The 23,282-nt window shown below is 47.6% G+C and overlaps 1 protein-coding gene across 1 annotated transcript in view; it reads left to right on the top strand.

Moving 5' to 3' along the window:
* Window positions 1–23,282, top strand: part of STIL (STIL centriolar assembly protein) — a 49,072-nt gene that overhangs the window by 19,756 nt on the left and 6,034 nt on the right. Inside the window, exons 9-16 of the mRNA XM_036753386.1 lie at window positions 1,069–1,219; window positions 4,801–4,910; window positions 5,817–5,934; window positions 6,613–7,602; window positions 10,515–10,677; window positions 13,746–13,977; window positions 20,653–20,875; window positions 21,728–21,960. Coding sequence (XP_036609281.1) covers window positions 1,069–1,219; window positions 4,801–4,910; window positions 5,817–5,934; window positions 6,613–7,602; window positions 10,515–10,677; window positions 13,746–13,977; window positions 20,653–20,875; window positions 21,728–21,960 — 2,220 coding nt within the window. The remainder of the gene's footprint in view (window positions 1–1,068; window positions 1,220–4,800; window positions 4,911–5,816; window positions 5,935–6,612; window positions 7,603–10,514; window positions 10,678–13,745; window positions 13,978–20,652; window positions 20,876–21,727; window positions 21,961–23,282) is intronic.

Here is a 23,282-nt window from a genome sequence, read left to right on the forward strand (position 1 = left end):
ACTGGGGGAATTTAGTGGACTGAGAGATTGAGTGTAAGTATTTGATCCACCAAGACAACCACCAAAGCCCACGTGGTCTTAGGTCAGTTGAAGAGGGCCAGAGTTCTCAGAACAAGGGGGTGCCAGTCCCTTCATCCTCTGCCCCAGCAGGGCCAGGCCCACTTTTCAAGAAGCTAGGAGAAAGCCATGAGAGAAGTGCATATCATTAGTTGTAGCAAAGACCTGATAAAACAAAGAGAGATGTTGAGCCTAGAGTGGCAAAGACCTAAATCAGAGTGGAATAGCTGTCTTCATTGTCTGGGGAAGGGAGACTGGACTGGGACCATTGGGCCACTGGGCAAAGTCATAGAGAGACAGAAATAGGGTCAGTGTGAGGAAAAGCTTCCTAACCCACTTAGCCCAAAATGTGTCTGAAGGACTTTTGGTTTGTCAATTCATGGGATTTGGGAGCTGTGAAAGGCCTTAGAAATAACCTAATCCCTCTCATTTTACAGATGAAGGAGCTGAGGCTCCAAGAGGCTTTAAAAGTAATTTTTATGTTCTTTTAATCACTTTGTTACTGAAATAAAGAGATTCGAAATAATTTGTGATTAATTACATGAATGGAATTTCTTCATCATCACCGTCACCATCACAGACCATATTTCTTACTGGGTTGAAAAACATTAGAATTATGTATAGTTTTCTTGGGATATATATATGGTACTAGGGTGTGTTATGGGTGTCAGTGGGTGTGTCCATGGATGCCCAACAGGCCTAAAAAGGCAAGCTTCAGACTGGGCATTTACAGCAATTTTAAGTTGCTGCTATTTATTTATGTATGTATTTATTGTTTATATTTTATTTTTCAGTTGCTGTTATTTAGCATATTTTAAAAGGTCTATTGAATAATGTTGGTTGAGTAAATTAATCATGAAGAGTGTAATAAGTATGCAGAGATCCACCCTGAGCTTTAATTAATGACAGTATTTGGTCAGTCTCATTAAATTGGGTAACTTCTTTGGAAGTTGTTGAAGTATACTTTCAGCATACTAGATTAATTCTCATCACGTGGCATGTTATTTGTAGGGTTTTTTCTGAATCTGGGAGTTTTGTCATCATTCTCTATTGCCTGACACACAAGGAGCCTGAATTTTATGAGTGTGTTCTCCAAAGTGGCCAGGGAAGTGACCTCCGCTTTCAGTTACTGACCAACAAGGAAACCGTACATCTTTTCAGAGTAAGTGGTTTGGTTACTTATCGTTGTTGTCCGGTCGTTTCAGTCATGTCCGACTCTTTGTGACCCCATTTGAGGTTTTCTTGGCAGAGATACTGGAGTGATTTGCCATTTCCTTCTGCAGCTCATTTTCCAGGTGAGGAAACTGAGGCAAACAGGGTGAAGTGATTTGCCCAGGGTCCCCATGTCACTTGGTATTTATGGTAGCAGTTTAGAAACATAAACCTGATATTTTGACCTTTAAGAAATATCTTTAGTATTAAATCAATGTTCTTGGCTGTTCAGGACTTACTGCATTATTACTAAGTCTGTCCACTTATTGTACCTTTGATAGCCCTTCAGGTACATGACTGAGGCCAGAACAAAGAACATCGTTCTCTCCATAGACCCTTGGCTTGGCTTTTCTGAAAATGTCTGTGGCAGCCTCTGTTCTATGGAGAGGCCTTTACCGCCCTACCCTTCTACAGCTCTGACAGTGTTGGAATATTTCCTATCAAATTAAAGGAATTGAGGTTTTTTTATTTCAACTTAGGTCAGTGTGTTATTTTGCATAATTTAAACCCCACAGACCAAAGCAGTGTCTAGTTAGAGCATGCCTGGAAGAAGAGCTAGGAGTGGTGGACAAGATGTCAGCTGCTGCCAGCCCAGAGAAGAGCTGCCTGGCTTCCCCAAACCTCATTTAGCAAAACCCCAAAATTGGCCCCCAAACCAACAAGAAGCTGTAGCAAGTGACTTCTTGGACCCCAGCATTGCACAGAAAGTCAGTAAGCCATCCATGGGAAACGGGGTAACTAGCAAATCTAGTGCCAGTGTAGGCCAGTAAGCCTATGGGAAGGCCCAGAGCTCTGTGGTCCAGAAGCAGCCAGAGTGAGGGCTCTGCTGAAAGAGCTTCATGGTGGATGTAAACCAGTAATGGAACTACTGGGAAGTGGCAGCTACCATTGCAGGTATGGTGCTTTAAGATGCTTTAGAGAGCCCTAAAAAGCTGGGGTGTGGAATCTCAAAGATCCAGTGGGGCCCAGCTTGAGGAAGTGAAAGTCTGCCCAGGAGCCCAGGACACCCAAGGTGAGATCAAATTGGGTTCACACCTCACCCAAGAGTGTAGCTGGGTCAGAGCCTGGCCATGGCACAGAGGCACAGAGCTCTAGGTCTGGAACTAAAGCTGCCGAGAGGGATGAATCCAAGCAAACAATGTCCAGCATAAGGAATTATTGAAAATCTGGGCATCCTCAAAACAGGAGAGGATAATTCCATAAAAAATGTGTGTAGAGACTTGAAGGAAGATGTGGATTTTCCACAAAAACCACGTGGATTCCTAGATGAGACGAAGCAAGAGAAATATACGAAATAGCAACTCCTAAGCAGAGCATCCGAACTGCTTAGAAGAGAAATTGGTGAACTTCACCCAAGTCATGGGCTCCTGGAAAACTAGACCAGATCCTCTAGAGACCAGTGACTCCATGAAACTGCAAGAAATATTCCAACAAAATCAAAAGATCATAAAAGTCGAAGAAAATGTCAATTGTCGGTTAGCAAAGACAGTGACCTAGGAAGTGTATCAAGGAGAGAAGACTTTCAAGTCATTGAGCTTCCTGAAAATGATGGTTTTAAAAAAGCCTGGGCACTGTATTTCAAGAATTGACATGTTAAAGTTTTCCAGATCTCACAGAAGCAGAAGGCGAAGCAAAGATAGAAGATGTGCAAACATATACACACTCTCACTCACTCTCTCTCTCTCTCTCTCTCTCTCTCTCCCCCCCCCCCCCCTTTGTAATCTCACTTCTAACCTCATCCATCACTTGGCTGAAACTTCCATCTCCGGAGTTACCAGTGATCTCTTAATTTCTAGATCCAAAGGCCTTTTCCTTGACTTTTCTGTAGCCTTCAGCACTGTTGACCACCCTCTCTTTGGAGATAATCACCACCCTCCCCCCACCCCCGCCCCTCACCCCGGGTTTTTTGTAACAGAGATATCTATCTGACTAATCCTTTCCAGGGTTCTTTGCTGGCTCACCACTTGTATCCCACCCCCTTACCCCAAGATTCTGTCCTGGGCCTTCCCTCTCTCCAGTCTCTCTTGGTGACCTCATCTCCATGCCCATGACTTCTAGATCCCTGTATTCATCTCTCTTCCCTCTTGTGAGCTCCAGGCCTGTATCACCATCTGTCTGACACAGCTTTCAAACAGAATGTTCTCTCAACTGGACTGCCTATTTCTATTAAGGCTACTGTCGTCTTTGAGGCTCAAAACCTCCACTCTTCCTCATCTGATGATATTATCGAATGTATGTTTGCTCCAGCCTCTTATAGCTGTCTCCTTCTCTCCACCCCGCCCCCCCCACCCCATATCTACAGCTTCCGCCCAAGTTCAGATCCTTGTATTCTTGCCTGGACTTTTGTATGCACCTCCCAGTTCATCTTATCTCCAGTTTTTCCTCCATTTGCCAAAGCACAAGTCAGACCATGTCCCTGTCTTGCTCAGTGAACCTCAATGACCTCCTAGGATCAAACTTTTCACCAAGCATTTAAAGCCCTTCACAACCTGGCTCCCTGCCACTCACCTTTCCAGCCTTATCTACATTACTTTGGGTCCAACACTCTGTGCACTCCGTGGTCTGGCCAAAGTGGCCCCCTTCCGTTCCTCCCTCATGACATCCCCTCTCCTGCCCTTTGCCCAGGCTGGCCTCCCTTGTGCCTGGAATATGTTCACTCCTTACCTCCTTCAAGTCATCCCTAGTCTAGCAGAGCTCATCTCAAGCACCGCCCTCTCTACATAGGAGACACCCCCTGAGCCCCAAAGTTGGCAGAGCCTCCTCAGAGAAATGACCTTTTATAGACTTGTTTTCATGGTTGTCTTCCCCAAGAGCACATGTCTCTTTTAATCTGGAATCTCTAGTGCCTGACACAGTACCTGGAGATCTCTATGAACAGACTTCTCTGTGGGGATCCCTGGTGTCACCTCATAGATCTTGTAGGAAGAAATTTGGAACCTCCTCGTTGGTCAAGTTATGGGGGATGACTCTAGCCATGAATCATAGGCCAGTTTTTATTCATGTTAGGGACTTATTTCTAGTTTGAAGCTGTTTGCCATTTACACGTGTTTTGCTTAATCCCATGCTTGCTGACATATAGCTTTAGAATTATGCAGATCAGTTGTCATTTTAATGAGTTATATATTGGGGAGTTTTCCCCCTTGGAACAAATGGATCAAGGAAAAAAAAGGTTGTGCTTACTTGAGTTGGATCAGTTCCTTCTCCCTCCTCCCTTTCCTCCTTTGCTCTATCTCCCTCTCTTTGTCTCTCTCTGTGTCTCTGTCTCTGTCTCTCTGTCTCTGTCTCTGTGCCTCTCTCTCTCTCTTCTCTTATTCCCGGGTGGCAGGTAGGTACATGGCTGTCTTTGGTTTCTCGGAGCCAGACCAAGCCTGGGCCTCAAGGGTGGCTGTGGAGCAGGAACACTTCTCTCCTTGTATCCTTTTTGTGGGAAAGAGCGCTCCATCAGTCACCAATGACTGTCTGTAACAAGCAGAAAGCTGAGGGCCTGCCAGCATTTCTGTTCCTCTAACACCTCTGATTTGTCCATTTCAGAATGTTGAGCCTTCCCAGAAGAGCTCTCTCCAGTTTGAACTGAGCTCAGAAAACGCAACTGCAGAGGCAGTGTTCTTTAACCAAGCCTCCAGGAATCATGCCATGAACAGGTAAGGGATCCTTTTTTAGTACCATGATATTAAGCTGTCATATTGAAAAGTTAAAAGCCCAAATCTCCAATCTTTCCTCTAAACATTTCTGGTGACAATGCCCCCTGTCACCTTGTAGCTGTTTTATGAATATTCCTTCTATATATTCGTACAGATGTAGATTTCTCTTGACAGAATTAAGCTCCCAGAAGGCAGGCACTTGTGTCTTTGTGTCTGTGTCCTCAGGCCCCAGCCCACAGAGACTTAGCAAATGCTCAATGGTGGATGCATGGATTGACTGAGAAAACTGCCTTGGAATGTGCCGTGCTGATCAGAATAGGCATGAATGGATATTTCTTGACTTGAATCTTTTTAGCAGTCCCCATTCTTACTGTGCTTTACAGGTTACAAAGCACTTTCCTCACAACAGACTTGGGTGTATTGATTTGTACCACTTTTACAGGTAGGAAGAGTGAGGCACAAACAAGTTAAGTGACTTGCCCAGGGTCACTAGTCGGTAAGAGTTAGAGCTGGGATTTGAACCCAGATTCATCTCAGTCTTGATTCAAGTTCCAGGTTCTTTCCACTACATTTTTTTTTTGTATTAAATGTATTCTTTCACTTTGACTAGGAAATTAAGGGACTGCCTTTTGCCTTTGTATGTATCTAGCATAGTTTCTGGCATACAGTAGGTGCTTATTAAATGCTTGCTGACTTGGCTTCTTTAGCAGGTTCTGGAAGGTCTAGTAAGGCCTCTTTCTCAGTTCTTTGACTATAACTTATACCTGGTCCTTAAGTCCCTTAGGACTATCCTATTACTTACACTGAACAGTCATGGGAGAGGATTTCTTGCTGCTTGTTTGATTGGTCTTACCTCTGGAGACAGTGTATGGCATATTGCTCTTTTAAATCTTCTTCTGCCATCAGGGCTTCCCAGAAGTCGTCCCCGGGGCAGCAGCTCTCTGTAATGGACCATGATTCTGGTGTGGAAGATGAAGATTTGTCCCCAAGGCCAGTTCCTAATCCTCACCCAGTGAGTCAGAAGGTATTCTAGCCAGGATGTGGGGTTGGGCTTCCATATGGTGCCATCCTTGCTGGAAAGTCAGTGCCCAAAGGGCATTAAAGAAGCATCCTAAGGTCTTTGTAAGGGCAAAAGCTGTCAGCATGGTGTGTCCCTTCCACCTCCTTATCTCATCATTGCTGCTGTTCCCCTTGGAAGCAAGGCTCCCTGTTTGTGTGACCTTGGACAGGTCACTTAGCCTCTGTGGTCCTCGGTTTCCTCTTCTATAAAGTGGAAATGGTAATACTGGCACTAAAAGAACTACAAAAATGGAAGCTGGTCAAGTTAGAGAGGTGGGATAAGTTCTCTCTGGAGAAGGTGATGGGGTGTGGGCATCAATTCTGGCGTGGGGTGTAGATTAAATTACTCCAGTGAGAGGCTGGTTTTGTTTCCACCTTCTTGACAGCATCGCTCTGGTGGCCACTTCTTGGCCTTGATGAAGGCAGGCCTGGTGCCTAGTGACCCTGTCCTGAGGGAGGGCAGGCAGTGCGGGGACATCCATTTAGACCATGCCAACCTCTAGCCCCTTGAAGATGTGTTATCTGGGATTTTTGTGCTTAGTGGCTGACTGAGTAAGGTGATAGGTCCTTAAAAAAATGATTAATTCTGTCTCCATACCCCGCCCCCCCCCCCCACCAACCCCTTTCCCCTTTTTATTTCCAGGTATCTACCATCCATCCTTCAGTTCCTGAGCTCTCTCTGGTTTTGGATGGTAGTTTTATAGACTCAAGCCCACCACCCAGTGATAGGAAAAGGGCCAATTGCAAAACCAACCCTTCATTGCTGCAGTATTCAGGACAGATGAGCTCATTTCCTCTGCATTGTAACGAGAAACAGAATCCCGTTCATGAAGCTGAGGAGCCTTGTTTGGAGTGGCTCCCAAGTCAGTCAGGCCCGGGAGTCCCTTCTTCGAAACCAGCCAGAGAAAAGCAGTTGCCTCCCCAAGGCCGAGCTGGCCCCCCGACCAGGAGGTCTTCAGGGCCACTTTGCTCATCTCCACCATCTCCCTCAGGGCCCCCCAAACCATTGTCTCCTGAGACATCATCAGTGCAGAAACCAAAACAGTCTCCTGAAAACTGTAACACTTACTCGGATGGAGATGCATGGCAAGGGGCCCTTCCTGTACCATGCTCTGTGCTGCGTTCCATGCAGGCCTCTCCTTCACCACAGTGGCTCCCCCGCGGTTTTGTTTTTTCACCCCAGAATCTTGGCAGGCCCACAGAACTTCAGGGGCCTGCCTCCCCAACCCCATCTTACTGCCCCACTAATGTTTGCTGTCAGCATCATGGACATCTGCAGTGTGGTCAAATGAACGTTTGGTCAGGGATACATAAACACGGACCCTTTCAGGAAAGCCAGGCTAATGCTTTTCAGGATGGTGCCTATCCATTTCATCCGAATGCCTGTCCAGCTATGTGCCATTCTTCAGGCAGCCCCATGATCCAGAGACAGCCAGGGAGCATGGGACATTGTAGCACTTTAGACTTACCACCTGTGGGGAGACTGGCCTCCTACTCCAGCAATCCACAGCCTTGCCCAACATGCATGTCCACACCCAAGATGCAAGCTGATGATGGAATGATGGGGTTATCTCCAGATGCCTACCGGTTCCTTAAAGAGCAAGACCGACAATTGAAGTTAATTCAGGCTCAGGTTGGTTTGGCGTAATTAACTTCTCTAGAAAATGAATGCACGTTGTCCTTTGGTCCTTGTGTTTTTGCTTTTAAGGGACGCCAATCTCTTTGGCTTTGCTTAAAATAGTTGGGGGAATTGAAGGAAAAATGTTTAAGATTTGTTTCAAATTTTGGATATTCTAGCTAACCACGAACTCTTTTCAAAACATGTCCTCCTCCCTGTTCTGAGCACCACGTCTCAGGAAGAGCATTGATAAGCTACAGAGTAGTCAGGAGAGCAGCTGGGCTAGGCAAGGTTCTTGAGCTCATGTTTCGTGGGGATGGGTTGAAAGAACTGGGAATGTTTCCCAGGTAGAAGAGAAGACCTGTGGAGACATGATACCTGCCTTTAAGTATTTCAGTCTTTTTAAAATGCCTCCACACTCGGTGCTGGGGCTGTAAATGCCAAAGTGCCTGCCCTGTAGTGGCTTACATTGTCTTAGGGTGATGCAGCACTTGGGGGACGGTGGCATCCTAGGGAGCCTCAGCTTGCTGGCCCCGGGGTATCACAGGGGAGCCACAGGGCAGTAGGCCGCCGTGCCCTTGCCAGTAGCAGTGATCATTTTATTTGTTTATTGATCACTGAGCAGGAGATGGAAGGGAGGGAAGGGTGGGAGTACAGGTGGTGCCCAAGCTGGATGAGCCCTGCCCTTGTAGGGGATAGCCGGATGGACTGGAGCCTGGTCTAGGGCTGCTAAGGGAGGGCAGAGTTCACTCGGGTGCCCCCAGGTCGGGCAGTTCTGCACCATGGTGAGTCCTGTTGGTGAGTGGATTGAGTTTCCTGGGATGGGCAGGCAGGATTTCTGAAGGTCCAGGTCTAGAGCATCACCCTTCCTGGTAGGGAGCACAGACAATGGCAAAGGTAGATGTCAAGGTTTTTTCCTGGCTAGTATTTGAAGGGTTGCCATATGGAAGAGGAATTAGATTAAGTCTGTTGGCGCCTGAGGACGCAGACAGCCAGGAGTAATGGATGGAAAGGAAGGGATTAGCATTTATTAAGTGCCTACTATGTACCAGGAGCTGTGCTAAGCACTTTACAAATACCTCATTTTAATGGGAATTGCCAGAGTGGCAGATGTAGGTTTGATGTCCTGAAAATCTTGCTTATGATGATAGCTTGTTGAAAGTGGAATGTCCCCTGGCCCCTCTGCCATGAGGCACTTGTATCCCGCTGGTGAGAAGCTCCTGGATGCCCGCTTGGCAGTCTGCTTGGAGAGGGATGCGCTGGCCTCGATGGCCTCTGGAGGCCCCCCCAAACTGGAGAGTCTGTGCTTCCTTGATTCTACTACAGCAAACGTGCAATATTTTCCTCACGGGGTAGGTTTTGGTGGAAGTCCAGAGGAAAAATATGATAGAAGAAAGCTTTATTTAAAGTTTACATGTGCCAGCTCCCATTAGTAAGGTGCACAGTGATGATGGACCTTGGAAAAGAGAAATCTGGTGCTAACTTTTTACAAAACAATTTAACAGAATGAGTCAGTGTAACAATCCATTAAAGTCATTGAAACAAAAGTCTCACCAAATCTAAAAAGTTTTAATATAAGATGGTCTTCATTCCACAACCAAATTCATGATGGTATTATTAACCATTCGCATTGGCGCAGAAATGCTCATGACCTGGCACATGTTGGTGCTGTCGGCCCTTCTGCCTTCCACCTCTGGCTCTTTGCCCAAGGGGTCTCACAGGGCTGGGATGTGCTCTCTCCTCACCTGCCCCTGTGGGAGCCCTGACTGGGCTGAAAGTCCAGCTCAGGGGCCATGGCCTCCTCAGGCTTTCCCTGACATTGTATGGAGGAACCTAGGCCAGATGTCAAGATGGGAGCCAGGCATCTAGGGCAGGGGAAGAGGGAGCAAGAAACAGGGCTGAGTGACCATTTGTCAGACATGTTGTAATGGGGGTTCCTTTCAGGTGAGGCTAAGGACCCTTCCAATTCTCGGAATTCTGGGATCCCCCAATTACTAGCACTCTCTGTCATGAAATGACATTGTATTTACTTGTGTATGTGGTCTTATTCCTCCAACAGAATGTAAGCTCCTTGAGGACAGGCCCCTCTTTGTTTTCCCAGCACAGAGTACAATGACTGGGCATACAGTCGGCTCTTAATATATGTTTGTTAAGCTAAATTGATCGTAGTTGATATATCCCAGAGTATTTGTAGGAGACAGAATATTGGTCTTGGAGCTGGATGACCCAGGTCCTCATCCTAACTCTTCTCAGTCCATTTCTGCCTCTAGAATACAGGCCTTGGGCCAGACAAGCCCTAAGACCCCTTCTAGGCTTAAAACCTGTCACCCTGTGGAAGAATATTGGGATACATGCTCATAGTATCAAGGAATAGGAGACATTTCTTTGTGGATGAGTCTTTTTTTCCCCTGGCCCATCCCAGGATCAGGAACCCGTCCATTAGGACCTTGCTCCAGTGTAGGTGGGCATCTTCTCGGCTACTTGGATTGGCTGGGGTACCAGGAAGCTAGGTGACCAAGCCAGGTCGTGAGGTATGGTGCGGATGTAGGACTGGGACTGGGCCTCCTGCCTCTGAGGCAACTCTTCCCACTGGGCCCTTTTGGGTAAAAGAAGGACAGATATTAAATTTTTCGTCATTCCAGCCTCTCCATAGAACCCCAGCATGATTATATTCTCTAGTTCTTGAATTTATTCTGGGGGGACAGAGTTGGGATCAGAATCAAGATAAGGGTAAATTCATAGTACTGTGTTAAATTGAGAGGCAGCTCATTGGAGTAGAAGGAGCTCATGGTGAACGAATGTGTTTCCTGGTGGGTTGGGCTGGATCCGTCTCTGAGAAGTGCTCAGTGCGTCAGCTTTTTTCAATCATCGGACTCAGGTCACCTTCTTGCTCCCCAGTTAATTCCTCTGTTTTTCGCTTGGTACAGATTCAGCGTTTGTTAGAAGCGAAGTCTCCTCACCCTAGCCCCAAGGCAGCTGGTGCTGATGGCACCATGCAGGCTGAGCAGCAGGTAGAATTTGTTTCGATGGAGGCCCAGGCACCTTCTGGCCTGCACCTGAGGAAAAGTGTGAGCATCGCTGTGAGCACAGGTAACTCCTCATTTTGTGGCTTGGAAGAATCATTCTGAGTTGTTTGTACAACACACCATGCTGAGATTTCCAGGTATGGAGTAGAAATAGGATTAGAAAGAACCAGGGTCAGGATTTGTACCCAGGGCTACTGATTGAGCCAGTGGTTTTGCTGAGCAAACCTTTTGAGAACTCCAGGGGTGCCTGACTCTGCCCCAGGTTATCCCCAGTGCCAAAGCCCCAGGGGCTGGTGATAATGGCTTCTTCTCAGGCCACTCAGAATTAGAGAATTTCAGTGTTAGAAGAAGTATCTCATGTCCAACTTATATCCATGCAAGAATGCCCCCTTCCAGCATCTCCAACAAGTCTGTCAGTCAGTGACCATTTATTAACCACCTACAGTGTGCCAGGCCCTGTGCCGGTTCTTGTCCTCATCGAACTCACGGCTAATAGGAGAGACAAAATGCAACCAGCTATGGATAAGCAAGGTGTTGTTGTTCAGTCATTTCAGTTATGTCCGACTCTTCATGATGCCATTTGGAGCTTTCTTTGCAAAGATACTGGAGTGGTTTACCATTTCCTTCTCTAGCTCATTTTATGGGTGAGGAAACTGAGGCCAACAGGGTTAAAAGTGACTTGTCCAGGGTCATGCAGCTATTAAGTGTCTGGGGCTAGATTTGAACTCAGGTCTTCCTGACTCCAGGCCTGCATTCTGTTCACTGCAGCACCACCTAACTGCCCAAGCAAACTAAAGACAGGATAAACTGGAAGGCAGAAAAGGAGAAGAGAAGGGAGGGGTAGGGGAGAAGTCTTCAGTGAAGGGGTGACAGTCCTTACCTGGAGCCATCATGGGCATGTTCTCCAACGGTTTGCCTCTGGTCCTCTCCACTCCACATTCCATCCTTCAATGCCTTCTTTCTTCGCCCTGGCTGTGGTCACTCCTGTGCAGGGTCTAAACTGGGCCTACCCTGGGAGCCTCAGGGCTTTTCCTCCACCTCCTCCTGTTGGCCTCCAGGAGTCTTATACTCCCAGGATCTGAGGCCACACTTTAGCAATGGTGGCTTCCTCTTGACTTTCTTATTTCTCTTTGGGGCCCCACAGCACCCCCCCCACCCAGGACCTCGGGCTCAGCTTGGATCTCCCCTCTCCCTTCCCTCTCATACCTAGGCAGTTCTGGAGGCTTGGTGAATCCTCTGCAACATCCCTAACTTCTCTCCTCTCCTCTGTTCCCACCCGAGACTCCTCTCTTGTGCCCCTGCCCTAGACAAGCCTGGGTTAGCTGGCCTCCCTCAAGCAGCTCCTTTAGGTCAGAGACAAAAAAGAAAGGATTCGGCCTTCAGGAGCTCACCTTTTTAACAAGGGGGACAGTGTAGTTGAGATGCCCGGAAACAGAGAACAAACCAACCGAGGAGCACTTTGGGGGGAGAGGGCCTCGGGAGATGGGGGGCTCAGGGAAGGTTGGGGCTCTCTTGGGCAAGTCTGCCTCCTGCCAGTCATCCTCAAGGTGGTTTTTACTTTCATCTGGAGGTGGCCACACCACTTGGTCAGGGGCTTGCCTTCTGCCTCCCAGATAGAAGGTCTGACTCCTGCCTGATCCCGAGCCTTCTGCCATCCGGGGCTGCCAGACAGGCCAACAGGCAGTGGAAAGAGTGATGACTTTGGAGCCAGGACTATATTTCCTGATCTGCCATTTCCTAGATGTGTGACATTGGGCAAGTCCCATTCTTTGGCCCTTGTAAAATGAAATGGCTGGACTAGATGACCTCCAGTGGCTTGTGTCCCCAGCTCCATCGCCTAGCTCTTCTGTGCTCCACACAAGCTACCCTATTCTCTTCTCCCAGGCAGTAGTGGAGGGATCACAGAGATGAGGGGAGCAGGGGTCACCTTGGCAGGTCTTAATGTGAATGGGCAGCAGAAATGATGGATGGAAGGGGGAGCTGGTGTTGTCTTCTCACCAGATACCTAAGAGCGGAGTCTGGAAGTTGGGCAAGGCCTGTTTCAGTGTCTGCTGATCAGATCTGGGGCTACAGCAGGACTCTGATGGCTGAGCCTCCTAACCTCGAACGCGTGCACACTTGTGCTCCAGGGGCCATGGAGACTATGTTCTTGGTTCCTGGTCAGCTTAGGAAGGTCTGGCTCCACAATGGGCAGGGCAGGTTAGGGCCGCCTGACTCAGGCTCCATTTGTGGCAGGTTTTTCTGGTCCTGGCTGAAATTCAGTCTGAGCAGCTGGCATGAGGATGTGGTGACTGGAGGTGGCCCGGGAGCCAGAAGAGCTTCCTAGCTGAGGCTTGGGTAGGAGGCAGTAGCAGGTGGCCTGGTAGTGTTCCTTCCCTCCTTCCTCCCTGGATCTGGTCAGTGGACCAGGGCCCTGGCTCTGCTGCTAGGCACATTGTAATCCTGAGCCAGATGGGCTGTTGGTCATAGGCCTCACACTCCTTCCACATCCTAGGACCTGGGTGGTTTGTGGAGGTCATCCCTCCAAAATAGTGTATTTAGGAAGGATAACCTAGAGGCATCAGAGTGGGCAGAGCCTGCCTGGTCTTGGCACAGGAAGACCTGAGTTCAAATCCAGCCTCTGATACCTAGTAGCTGTGTGACCCTGGGCAAGTCACTTAACCTCATCTGCCTCAGTTTCCTCAACTGTAAAATGGCAGTGATAATAGCACCTCCCTCCCAGGTTTGTGAGTAGTTAGTATTACTTTATAAATTTCGCTGAAAGTTGTTCAGAATTTGTTGAAAACAAATACAAAATAGTAGATGAATTCAGAAAGTTAAAATACATCAGTCATTTGCGAGCTTTAATTTTCTCTCACGACCACAGCTGGATTGTTGAGTTTTCCTGCTTTGGGGTAGCATTCTCTTTAATAAAGCAGTGACACATAGGGCACCCTAAGGCCACAGGGGGGCGTGAGGAGTGGTTGACCTTTCATTGTTATTAAGCAGAGACTCGATGTGATGTCCTGAAGGTCTCGTTTTGTTCTGGCAAACTTTCTATGGACGCAGTGTAATTGTTTTATAAAGATGATGCATGAAGGGAAAATTTGCAGAGACACCCTTCTCAGCACCATCCGTGGCTTTTGTTCCCAGGGGCCAGCTTGTTTTGGGACTCGCCAGCTGAGAATCAAGAGCCTTCGGCTTCGCTGAAACAGGACGACTCTGAGCTTTCAAGTGGAGACGTCCATTTGTCTGTGGATGTCAATAATGAAGGGACAGATCGCACACGGACTGCGTCTTCATTAAAAGCAGTTGATATTCCGAGTTTTGACGAGAGCAGCCATGTTGTCAGAGAAGAAACAGGTCCATCCTCAGCCTTCTCCAGGTGAGGCCTTTCCAGTTGATACCTCTGTTTCTAATCCGTTGTTTGGTGTTTGAATACACCTCTTCATTCAGGGCCAGCCCAAGACAGGGCCCAGGAGGTGGAGGTCTAGTGAGGGAGCAGAAGGGAGCCCGTTAGGGCACTCGCCGTATGACCATGGCTGTATTACTTTACTTGGCTGTTGGGTGCCTCAGTTTCCTCACGTAGCCTCACAGCATCGTTGTAAGGAAACTCATAACTTGGCCCAAATGTGAATTGTTAAAACAAATGACAAAGGACACCATCTTTGGCCCTTGGGGGGGGTAGGATGTATGCAGAGATGTGTAAGGGTGGTCTTGATAATAATATCTAATATTTAGATGGCATTTTAAAGTTGGCCAGACTTTGTAAATGCATCATCTGGTGATCCAGCCACTCTGTGAGGTGAGTTCCATAGGTGTTATCCTCATTTTGTAGTTGAGGAAACAGGCTCACCGAGGTCAGGTGGGGTGTCCTTGGCCACGTGGTTAGTACGTTCTGGGGCAGGATTCCAATCCAGAACTTTGTGACTCCAAGCCCAGTGCTCTGTCCACTGCATTGCTGTGCGTGGGGACAGCCAAGAGCCCGGGACACATGGGGAAGAAGCCTTTACTTTGGCATGGGGTGGAGCTTGTGTTGGAAGAACTTCTTGGAAAGAGGAGCCCCCAAGCTGAACTTCAAAAAGCTTTGGTGCTGGAGGACCTTTGCCCTGCCTCCCTACAGAGGGCTTGGCCTCCAGCACAACTTCTCACCTGGTGAGGTTCTTGGTGAGTCTTTTCCTGCAGATTCCTCTGAGAGTGTTCCATTGGTGCTCAGGCCCCCTGAGTACCCTGTAGCCTTTCCTGTGGGGGAAATGTGCCAGGGCTTATGTTCTGATGGCACAGCCTTAGGGAGCGTTAGTGGAGGAACTGTGTTTGTATGAAAAGAAACAAGATGGTTTTAAAAATTAAACACTCTCTACATATTCTGATCACTCAGTGAGAGTGAGGGGATGTGAAAGGAGGTCCTCTGGAGGGGAGGAGAAACCTATCAAGGCCCAATTAACTTGGTTTAGTTCCCTCTGGCACCAGGTTAGAAACACTGTCACTTGTATCTTACTGCAAGGGTCAGTCTTTGTATGGGATGATTGGGTGGGTTGCCCAAAAGAAAAGATTTACATTTCTTCCTTCAAATGAGTGCCCAGCTAAAGGGCAGGAACTCTGCTGGTCTGCCTTACTTTGAGGCCATAGAAGCCAACCCCTCATTTTACAAATGGTGAAACTGAGACCCAGCGTTAGCCAGTAGCAGAGCCTCCAGGACCAGAACTCTAGGCCTCTGCCCTGCTTCCCACCAGCACCCTCCTTCATCAGCCTGCAGCCCATGGGACCCAGGAGCAGGGCTGAGAGATGGGGGTTGGGGGCTTTTGTTCTTTTCACATGATGCTGTAATAGACTCCCCGCAGATAAGTAAACCAATTTCTAGAGGATACTTGTTTGTAGCAATTAGATGTACATATCACATGAGGTAACCAGGGAATGCAGCTTAATCATTTCACGGACCTCTGCTGAGAGATGCCTCCTTTTGGCTAGGAGCAATTCCAGGCAGGACCTGGAGCCTCCTTATTTGGAATAATACGTATATGGAGGGACAGGAAAGAATTCACACTGGCCTTCTTTATCTTACCTAATTTGATCCTCTAAGCTGTAAACCTTTTTCCAAAAGGAGCTAAGTCAACTCTTACTCTCTTCAATTTGGGTTATGTGTATATGTGTTTTTTAACTTTAGAAATCTGTTCTGTAGTGCCATTAATAGAATATAGTTAATTACTTCTTAGTAGCAATTAATCATCTGTATTGATTTCTAGCAGCACACTTGATACAAATCTAATCTTCCCCAAGCACAGTGCACTGATGGGGATCCTCACTGGGTGCCCATGTCGCCCACATTTGTTTTGGGGGTCCTCGAGGGAGCAGGCCCAGGTCTACAGTATTATTCATGCTTGTGGCTTCCTTTGCTATGTGTACATAGATGACACTTGGGGGTGTGCACTCCCAGTGACCCTCGATTGGCTCACTGTGCCGCCTCTGTCTTCTTGATGTGAAAGCAGGCTCTGTAGCGAAAATTTCTCCAGCCGAATGCCTTAAAGCTTGATTGGTTATTGATTGCCTTGTCCCAGTGGAGGAGCGTGCATGGTGTTCAGAGACTTTTTCTTTCTCGTTTTCTTTTAGAAGCCTCGCTTTGACAAATGTACTAATATTTGCCGTAGTTTGAATCACCTTTTGAATTTTTTTGTCTTTAATTCTCTTGAGACTTCAAATATTTTCATTTTCTGACTTTTTATTCTATCTCGTCAAACTCTAGCTTTTGTTTGCCAAGTCATACATCAAAATGTTTTGTACACCCCGAGGTCATTTTGCTACCACATTCTGAAAAGCTGTTGGCCAGTCTGTACCGGGATGTTAAGGGTGCTTCTTGTCCTTGTCTCGTTGTGAGTGACAAGCCAGAAATCCCACTCCTGCTGCTCCCTTGTTACTGATTGCTGTGGGTTTTGTAGTTCAGAGTGGAACCTGAGATTCTCCATTTTTCATTCCTTGTGCTGTCCTGCACTGCCTGTGTTCATTGATTTAGTTATTGGTTGTAGGGTCATTTGCTTACTATGTTGCTTGGAGGCATTAGGTGCCGTGTGCCTGATTAAAACACCAAGATCAGGCTCATGTCCAGGACTGCTCAAGAGTTCAGGTTGTGTCCTTGTTATGTCCTTCTCTACCCAACTTGAAGATCAAAAGACAGAATGTCTCCGTCACAGCCCTTCATGACCAGCCCTCCCTCCTTATAACTGACTCCTCAACATGCCCTCTTCAATCCAGCAACGTGGGCCTCCTGGCTGTTTCCCTGAACAAGACCCTCCTGCTCTCATGTCTGGGCATTCTCTGGCTGAGCCCGTGCTGGCATGGTCCCCCTCCCTGTCTCCACCTCCTGGCTTCCCTCTGGTGATTATGTCCTTGTCAGTCCTGCCTGGAGCTTGTTGGTGCAGAGCTGTGCCTGCTGGCTGGGAGCTCCGTGGAGGCAGGGGCTGGCACATAGTAGGTGCTTCATAAATAAGTTTACTGACTGACTGACTGAGGCAGGGTTTGAACCCAAAATTCTTTAACTCCAAATCTGCTAGTGTCTCTACTATGCTACACTGCCACCCTGTGGAGAAAATGTTATTTCTCCAACTGGGTTTTTAATATGCTGAGCCTACATCTCTTTGATAATGAGGGTACATGTTATATTTCAGAAAATAAAAGCTTCTATTTTTGGTCAGACCAGTGGTCCAGCCAGCCTACTGTTTGGCCTGACAGTGGCCCAAGGGGAAGTTTGCTAGACAAACACTAGGGTTGTCGGAGTAGGCCCAGTTTCCCTTTTCTCTGCCCTATTAGAATCTGTGAAGCCTTACTTTAGCATAACCCTTTGTGAGCCTTGTTTTCATTTTCAGCCTCTGGAATCCCTTTGAACTAGTCCGGTACAGAGGTGTTTCTTAGTGGGTCACTGTCTCCCTGGTCCTTTGGGCCAGTTTAGTATACCTAGGCCGGGGCACTAGGCTCCATACTGGAGACACAGCGATGAGAAACCACAGCCCTTTCTGAGAGTTTACGGTTTAATGGGGGGGCTGTGACACACCATGAGGATGTGACAGGGGCTCAGTCAAGAGCCAAAGTGCCCTAGGACAATCTGGAGAGGAAGCGGTCACTTGGGTAGGAGGCTGGGGGGGGGCGGGGGCGGGGATCCAGAAAGGCTTCATTGTACACGTGGCAGCCAAGCTGAGATTTCAGCAGGTGGAAATGTCCAGGGAGTTTCTTCCAGGACTTGAGGGGTGACTGGATTGAATGGCTAGAGGCAGAAGATGCTAGGACAATGCAAGTATGAATGAATGAAGCCTTTATTATTAAGTGCCTTCTCTATGCCAAGGGGGAAGGAGAGAGGAACAAACATGTTTTAAGTGCCTACTATGTGCTAGGCACTGTGCGAAATACTTTACAGATATCTCCTTTGATCCTCACAGCAACCCTGGGAGGTAGGTGCTGTTATGATCCCCATTTTACAGGTGAGAACACTGAGGTGCATATCAGTTAAGTGGCTGGCCCAGGCCCACACAGCTGGGAAGTGGGTGAGGCTGGCTTGGAGCTCAGGTCTTTCTGACTCGGGGCCCTCCATCTCTCCACTGCTCTGCCAGCTGCCTCCTGATGTTGAGGGCACTAGGCTGGAGGCACTTCTGTTCCCAAAGCCCCTGGGCTTCTTCTGGCAAGCTCCAAGGGGGGATGGTGGTCAAAGTGCTGATAGTTTGACTTGCCAGACACACACCGCCTCCTGTCTCCCCCTCAGACTCCCTTGTTGCTTCAGCTGGGTTGTCTTGGCTGCCCTGTGGGTGGCAGATTGTTGACGGTTGATGGGGATGAATGGCTTCTTACCTCCCCATGATGGCTTGTGGGGCCTGGGGTGGAATCAGGGGCTGCCCACTCTCCCAGGGTTCTTCTGCCCATCTGCCTGTTGGTGGCACTTGGTCATGTTATATATAGGACGATTCAGTTGTAAGGTGGATGGAAAGACCTGCTGGTCTGAAAGGTAGAAGGGGGGTGAAGGAGGCAGAGGCCAGGGGTTCTGAGGGTGCCTGCCCAGAACAGAGGGTAAGAGTGCTCAGGTCTGGAGGTTGCAGTGCTTGACCAGATGGGAAGGATACCACGACAGGGCAGCTAGTAAGGCCTGGAAGTCTCCTATCTTAAATCTTAAAAAATGCCATACAGCTAGTAAGTTTCTGAGGCTGGATTTGAACTCAGGACGATGAGTCTTCCTGACTCCAGGCCCAGGGCTCTATCCACTGTGCCACCTAGCTACCCAGTTCTCAGTTTATGAAATGACTTCTTTTTTTAAAATGGTATTTTATTTTTCCAATTATTTGTAAAGACAATTTTTAACATTCATTGTTATAAAATTTTCCAGATTTTTCTCCTTCCTCCCTCTCCTCCCCTTTTCCTAAAACAGTAAGCAATTTGATATAGGCTATATATATGCAATCAATGTAAAACATTTCCATATTGGTCATGATATGAAAGAAGAAACAAACCAAAAGGGAAAAAACACAAACACACAAAATAAAGGGAGAACAGTCTTCTTTGATCTTTATTCAGAGTCTGGCAGTTCTTTCTCTGGATACGGATAGCAGTTTCCATCATGAGTCCTTTGGGATTGTCTTGTATTATAATAATTATAATTACAAATCTTGCGTAATACAACATTATATTACTGAGAGCAGCTAAGTCATTCACAGTTGGTCATCGAACCATGTGGTGTTGCAGTGCTCTCCTGGGTCTGCTCCCCTCACTCAGCATCAGTTCATAGAAGTCTTTCCAGGCTTTTCTGAAGTCCACCCACTCATCATTTCTCATAGCCCAGTAGTATTCTATTGCATTCATATACAAGCTGGGGCTTGTTCAGCCATTTCCCAATTAATGGCCATCGCCTCAGTTTTAAATTTTTCACCACCACAATAAATATTTTTCTGCATGTAGGTCCTAACAAAATGGATTTTTAAGGCCTTCCTATTCTAAAATTCTGATCCCATGAAACCCTGCCTTTTAGAGGAGATCAATGACATGTATTAGGGAGCGTCCTGATCATCCGCAGCAGCATCTGTATTTTACAGATGTGAAGGGAGGCCCAGAGATGGGAATAGTAATCTGAATAACTCTAGTAATAATACACATAAAAAAGCAGCACTTCAGTTTGTGAAGAACGTCACAGGAGTTGTCTCCTTCGATGCTCATAGCCACCCTTTAAGGTGGGCACTACTGTTAGCCTCATTTTACAGATGAGGGATGTGCCCAGGGTCACTCAGCCACTAAGTGTCCGAGGCAGGATTTGAACTCAGGTCTTCCTGACTCCCAAGTCCAGCCTTCTATCTCCTGCAGCGCTGAGCTGCCTGAGGTTTCTCACAGAACTCGTGGCCTCACCTCCAGTCCAGTGCACTTTCTTCAAACACTGTTGGCATCCGATGATTCTTCCCCATCCCATTCGAATCCCCCGGAAAGCTGGGACTGTGATGGTTGCCTTTTGTCCACTTCATCATTCGTTTATCCTGGAGTCTTAGCGATAGTCAGGCTCCATCTAGTTTCCTTTGGGAAGAAAGAACTTGGGGAAGAACCATGTTCTGCATTCTGCTATTTGGCGCTGGGGCACTAAAAGTCATGGGTGTGACTGTGAGGGACAGAGCTCTTAGCTAAGCACTCGGGCAGACTTTGACTCTGAGGTAAGGGGTGGGGAAAAAAAAGCTTGACGCCTGCTGGAAATCTTCCTCAGGTCAGGTGGTGGCAGGATTAGATCCAGGTTCATAAGGCCTTTTATCCACAGGGTGCCTGCCTTCCATTAGATGGCCTGGGGTGTTTTTTCCCAATCATGTTCCCCAATGAATGACTTCGTCCAGTATTTACTGGGGTATATACTCCCACAGCAGATAAAGACTCTTGCAAAGCCCTACAAAACAAGGAAGCAGGACAGGTAACGCCTCAGAGCCCTCCCTGCGCATCAGAGGGAGTGGCCTTGGCTCCAGAACTGCTGCCCTTGGTCTTAGATGTGGGGCTGTGTTCAAGGGGCTAGAGACCACTGACTCACTGACACTCGGCTTGGGCCTCTCTTTTCAAACAGTGTTTCCCCGGCAGTAGGGAAGGACCCAGATGTACCAGGATTTCTTCCAAATCCCATGTTGGGAGAAGGCATTAGTGGAAGCTTACCTCCAGGACCCACAGAGGGGGCTGACAGCCAGTCCTCAGTGGCAGCAGTGGGTGAACCCCAAGCCGAGTCAACCCAAGTGAGGGAGCCCTTGCTGCCTTCTCCATCGGATGATCAGAAGTTTTACCAGAATTTATTGGTAAGAACAGTCTCTAATGACATCCTGTTTGTGATGTAAGGTTACTTGTTTGTCATGGAATAGCTCAGGGATGGGGAACCTTTGGCCTCAAGTCCAAACTTGTGAAGCCAAAGGGCTGCACTTGAGGACCTAGAGGGCCACATGTGTCCTTGAGGCTGCGGGTTCCCCATTCCTGGAATAGGTGACAGGCTTGCTGAGGTTTTTGGCTGCAACAGTTCGGAGGCTTGTCTGGCACCAGCATCCTGCCTTTCTCTGTCCCTGTGGGGTCACAGATGCCATTTACTCTTTGCCTATAATATATACCGGGCAGCCAGGCTCAGGGACTTCCTCCCCATAATCATATTAGTTATCAGGACCACGTCACTTGGAAACACAGGCTTCTCTCTAAAATGTGAGTTTGGCTTTTATGAGTCTGAACCCAGTTAAACAAAATTCAAATCCAGGGAGAGCTCACACATCTATAACTTGCTTGCTGGGTCTTCTTGACTCTAATTCTCCCACTGTGGAATGGGATGGACAATACTGGCTTCCCTGGGAGCTAAGGATGCATTTGTTGCTTTTGCTTTGAGATTGGAGGAAGCTAAATGCTGGGTCAGTTACTATGTCACTCACCAAATGCTATTTGGATGTTCTGCGGGTCTGGGGGACCTGGACAGAGAGGGCACAGGCTTCAGCTCATGGCTGGGGGCTCCTGCTCAACAGTTCGTTGGGGTCCCTTTGGGGGCCTTGTTCTCTCAGCCTGGGCAGGGAAGTGAGCAGGAGAGTGAACACGGTTGATTTGTTCTTTACTTTTTTTCTGACAGCACTTTTGAGATGAGTTTTTTTGAGCTCTGAATCTTTTGTTTCCATTAGGGTCAGGTAAACCACCTGTTAAGTACTTCTTCCAAAGACAGTGAGCCCACGTCCACAAGAGTAGCAGTGATTCCCAGCCATGGTGGTGATGGAAGAACCAAAAGACCTGACCCCAGCCAGATGGACAAGGACAGCATCCTTCACGCCACTGTTAAACAGCTGAGAAACCTTGGAGTAAAAATCGACTCCCCAAGTAAAATGAAGAAAAATTCACATAAAGTGGACCAAGCCAGGTAATCTTTTTGTGTCTCTAAGATAAATAAGTAAGTGTCCAGGGTATAGCAGTCTTGTGACAAAATAGCCAACCTGTCTTTTACTAGGGACGTTGTGATACAATGATCATTTTAGAACTTTATGGCCAAGAGCCCTTGAAAAGGGCCAGAGTGGATCTGATTCTTCAAGCTCCTCCCATTGTGACCTGCTCACATTTGGGGAAAGGAGGACTGGGAGACCGAGCAGCAACTTTGCCTAGACTGGCTTATTCACTGTCCTGTGATAAGGCACATGGAGTGGAACATGGCCTTCATTTTGATGATCAACTAACCAGTATTTCCAAGACCCTTCTATTTCCAGAAGGCGTGGGCTTGCCTTTTGGGGTGCAGACACTTTGGCAAAAGGATCCTATTTCTTCCCTGCTTCCATTTTCTTCTGATCTAAAAGCAGAACAGGAAATAGAAATGGAAATTCCTAGAGAACCTTTCAGTACCATCAAAAATGGCTTTAATTAGTTTCTCAAGGAAGTGAAAATAGAGGTTAGAATACATTCAGGGTGTGGTTTCCTGTATTTTGAAGTGAGATTTTCCACCTTGTGATAGTAAATTATCCTGTGATGGGATAGAGGCTGGCAGGCGGTTCACAGCACATCTGAAAGGCAGTAAGCCGGGCGTGAGAGTGGTTTTAACAGTCTTGGTGAGAAATAATTCAGTGGATTTTAGGTGTATGAGAATCTTACTTTTAAGGAAGTACTTCCATTTTCATTTGGCTACGATTGTCGATACTCTCATCATGATCCTCTGGGATACCCTCCTCCCTCCAAGGCCCAGCTCTGGCCCCTCATCCCCCAGATGACTTCCCAGGTGTCCCGAGATGACATTCAGCCCTTCCTGGAACACTCTTCCCACCCATCCCCATCTCCAGACCTTCCTCAGCTCCCACTTTCTCCCAGAGACCTTCCCAAGCTGTTGGGGCCCACCTTTCTCCATGTCTGTATGTAACTTGTGTCATCTTCTCCTATCAGAACAGGAGAACCTTGAGGGCAGGGACTGGTTTGGGAGTTTTTGTCTTTCTTTATATCCCTAGGACTTAACACTGTGTCTAGCACACAGTGATAGTGGCCAACTTACTTCGATTAACTTTGAGTTGTCCCTAACTTATGAAGGGGCTGTGTTCCACCCATTGGTTTGTAGGTCCTTTCTTCACCTTTGGCAAATCGTTTTCTCTTTCTAGGCCTTCATTTCCCTACCTGTAAAAGGGCTTGGACTAGGTGATTACTGAGGCTCTGCCAGTTCTGATGCCAGCTCTCATTCTGTAACTCAGAACACATTTCCCTATCAAA

The sequence above is a fragment of the Trichosurus vulpecula genome, chromosome 4 (genome assembly GCF_011100635.1).
Source record: "Trichosurus vulpecula isolate mTriVul1 chromosome 4, mTriVul1.pri, whole genome shotgun sequence".
NCBI lineage: Eukaryota > Metazoa > Chordata > Mammalia > Diprotodontia > Phalangeridae > Trichosurus > Trichosurus vulpecula.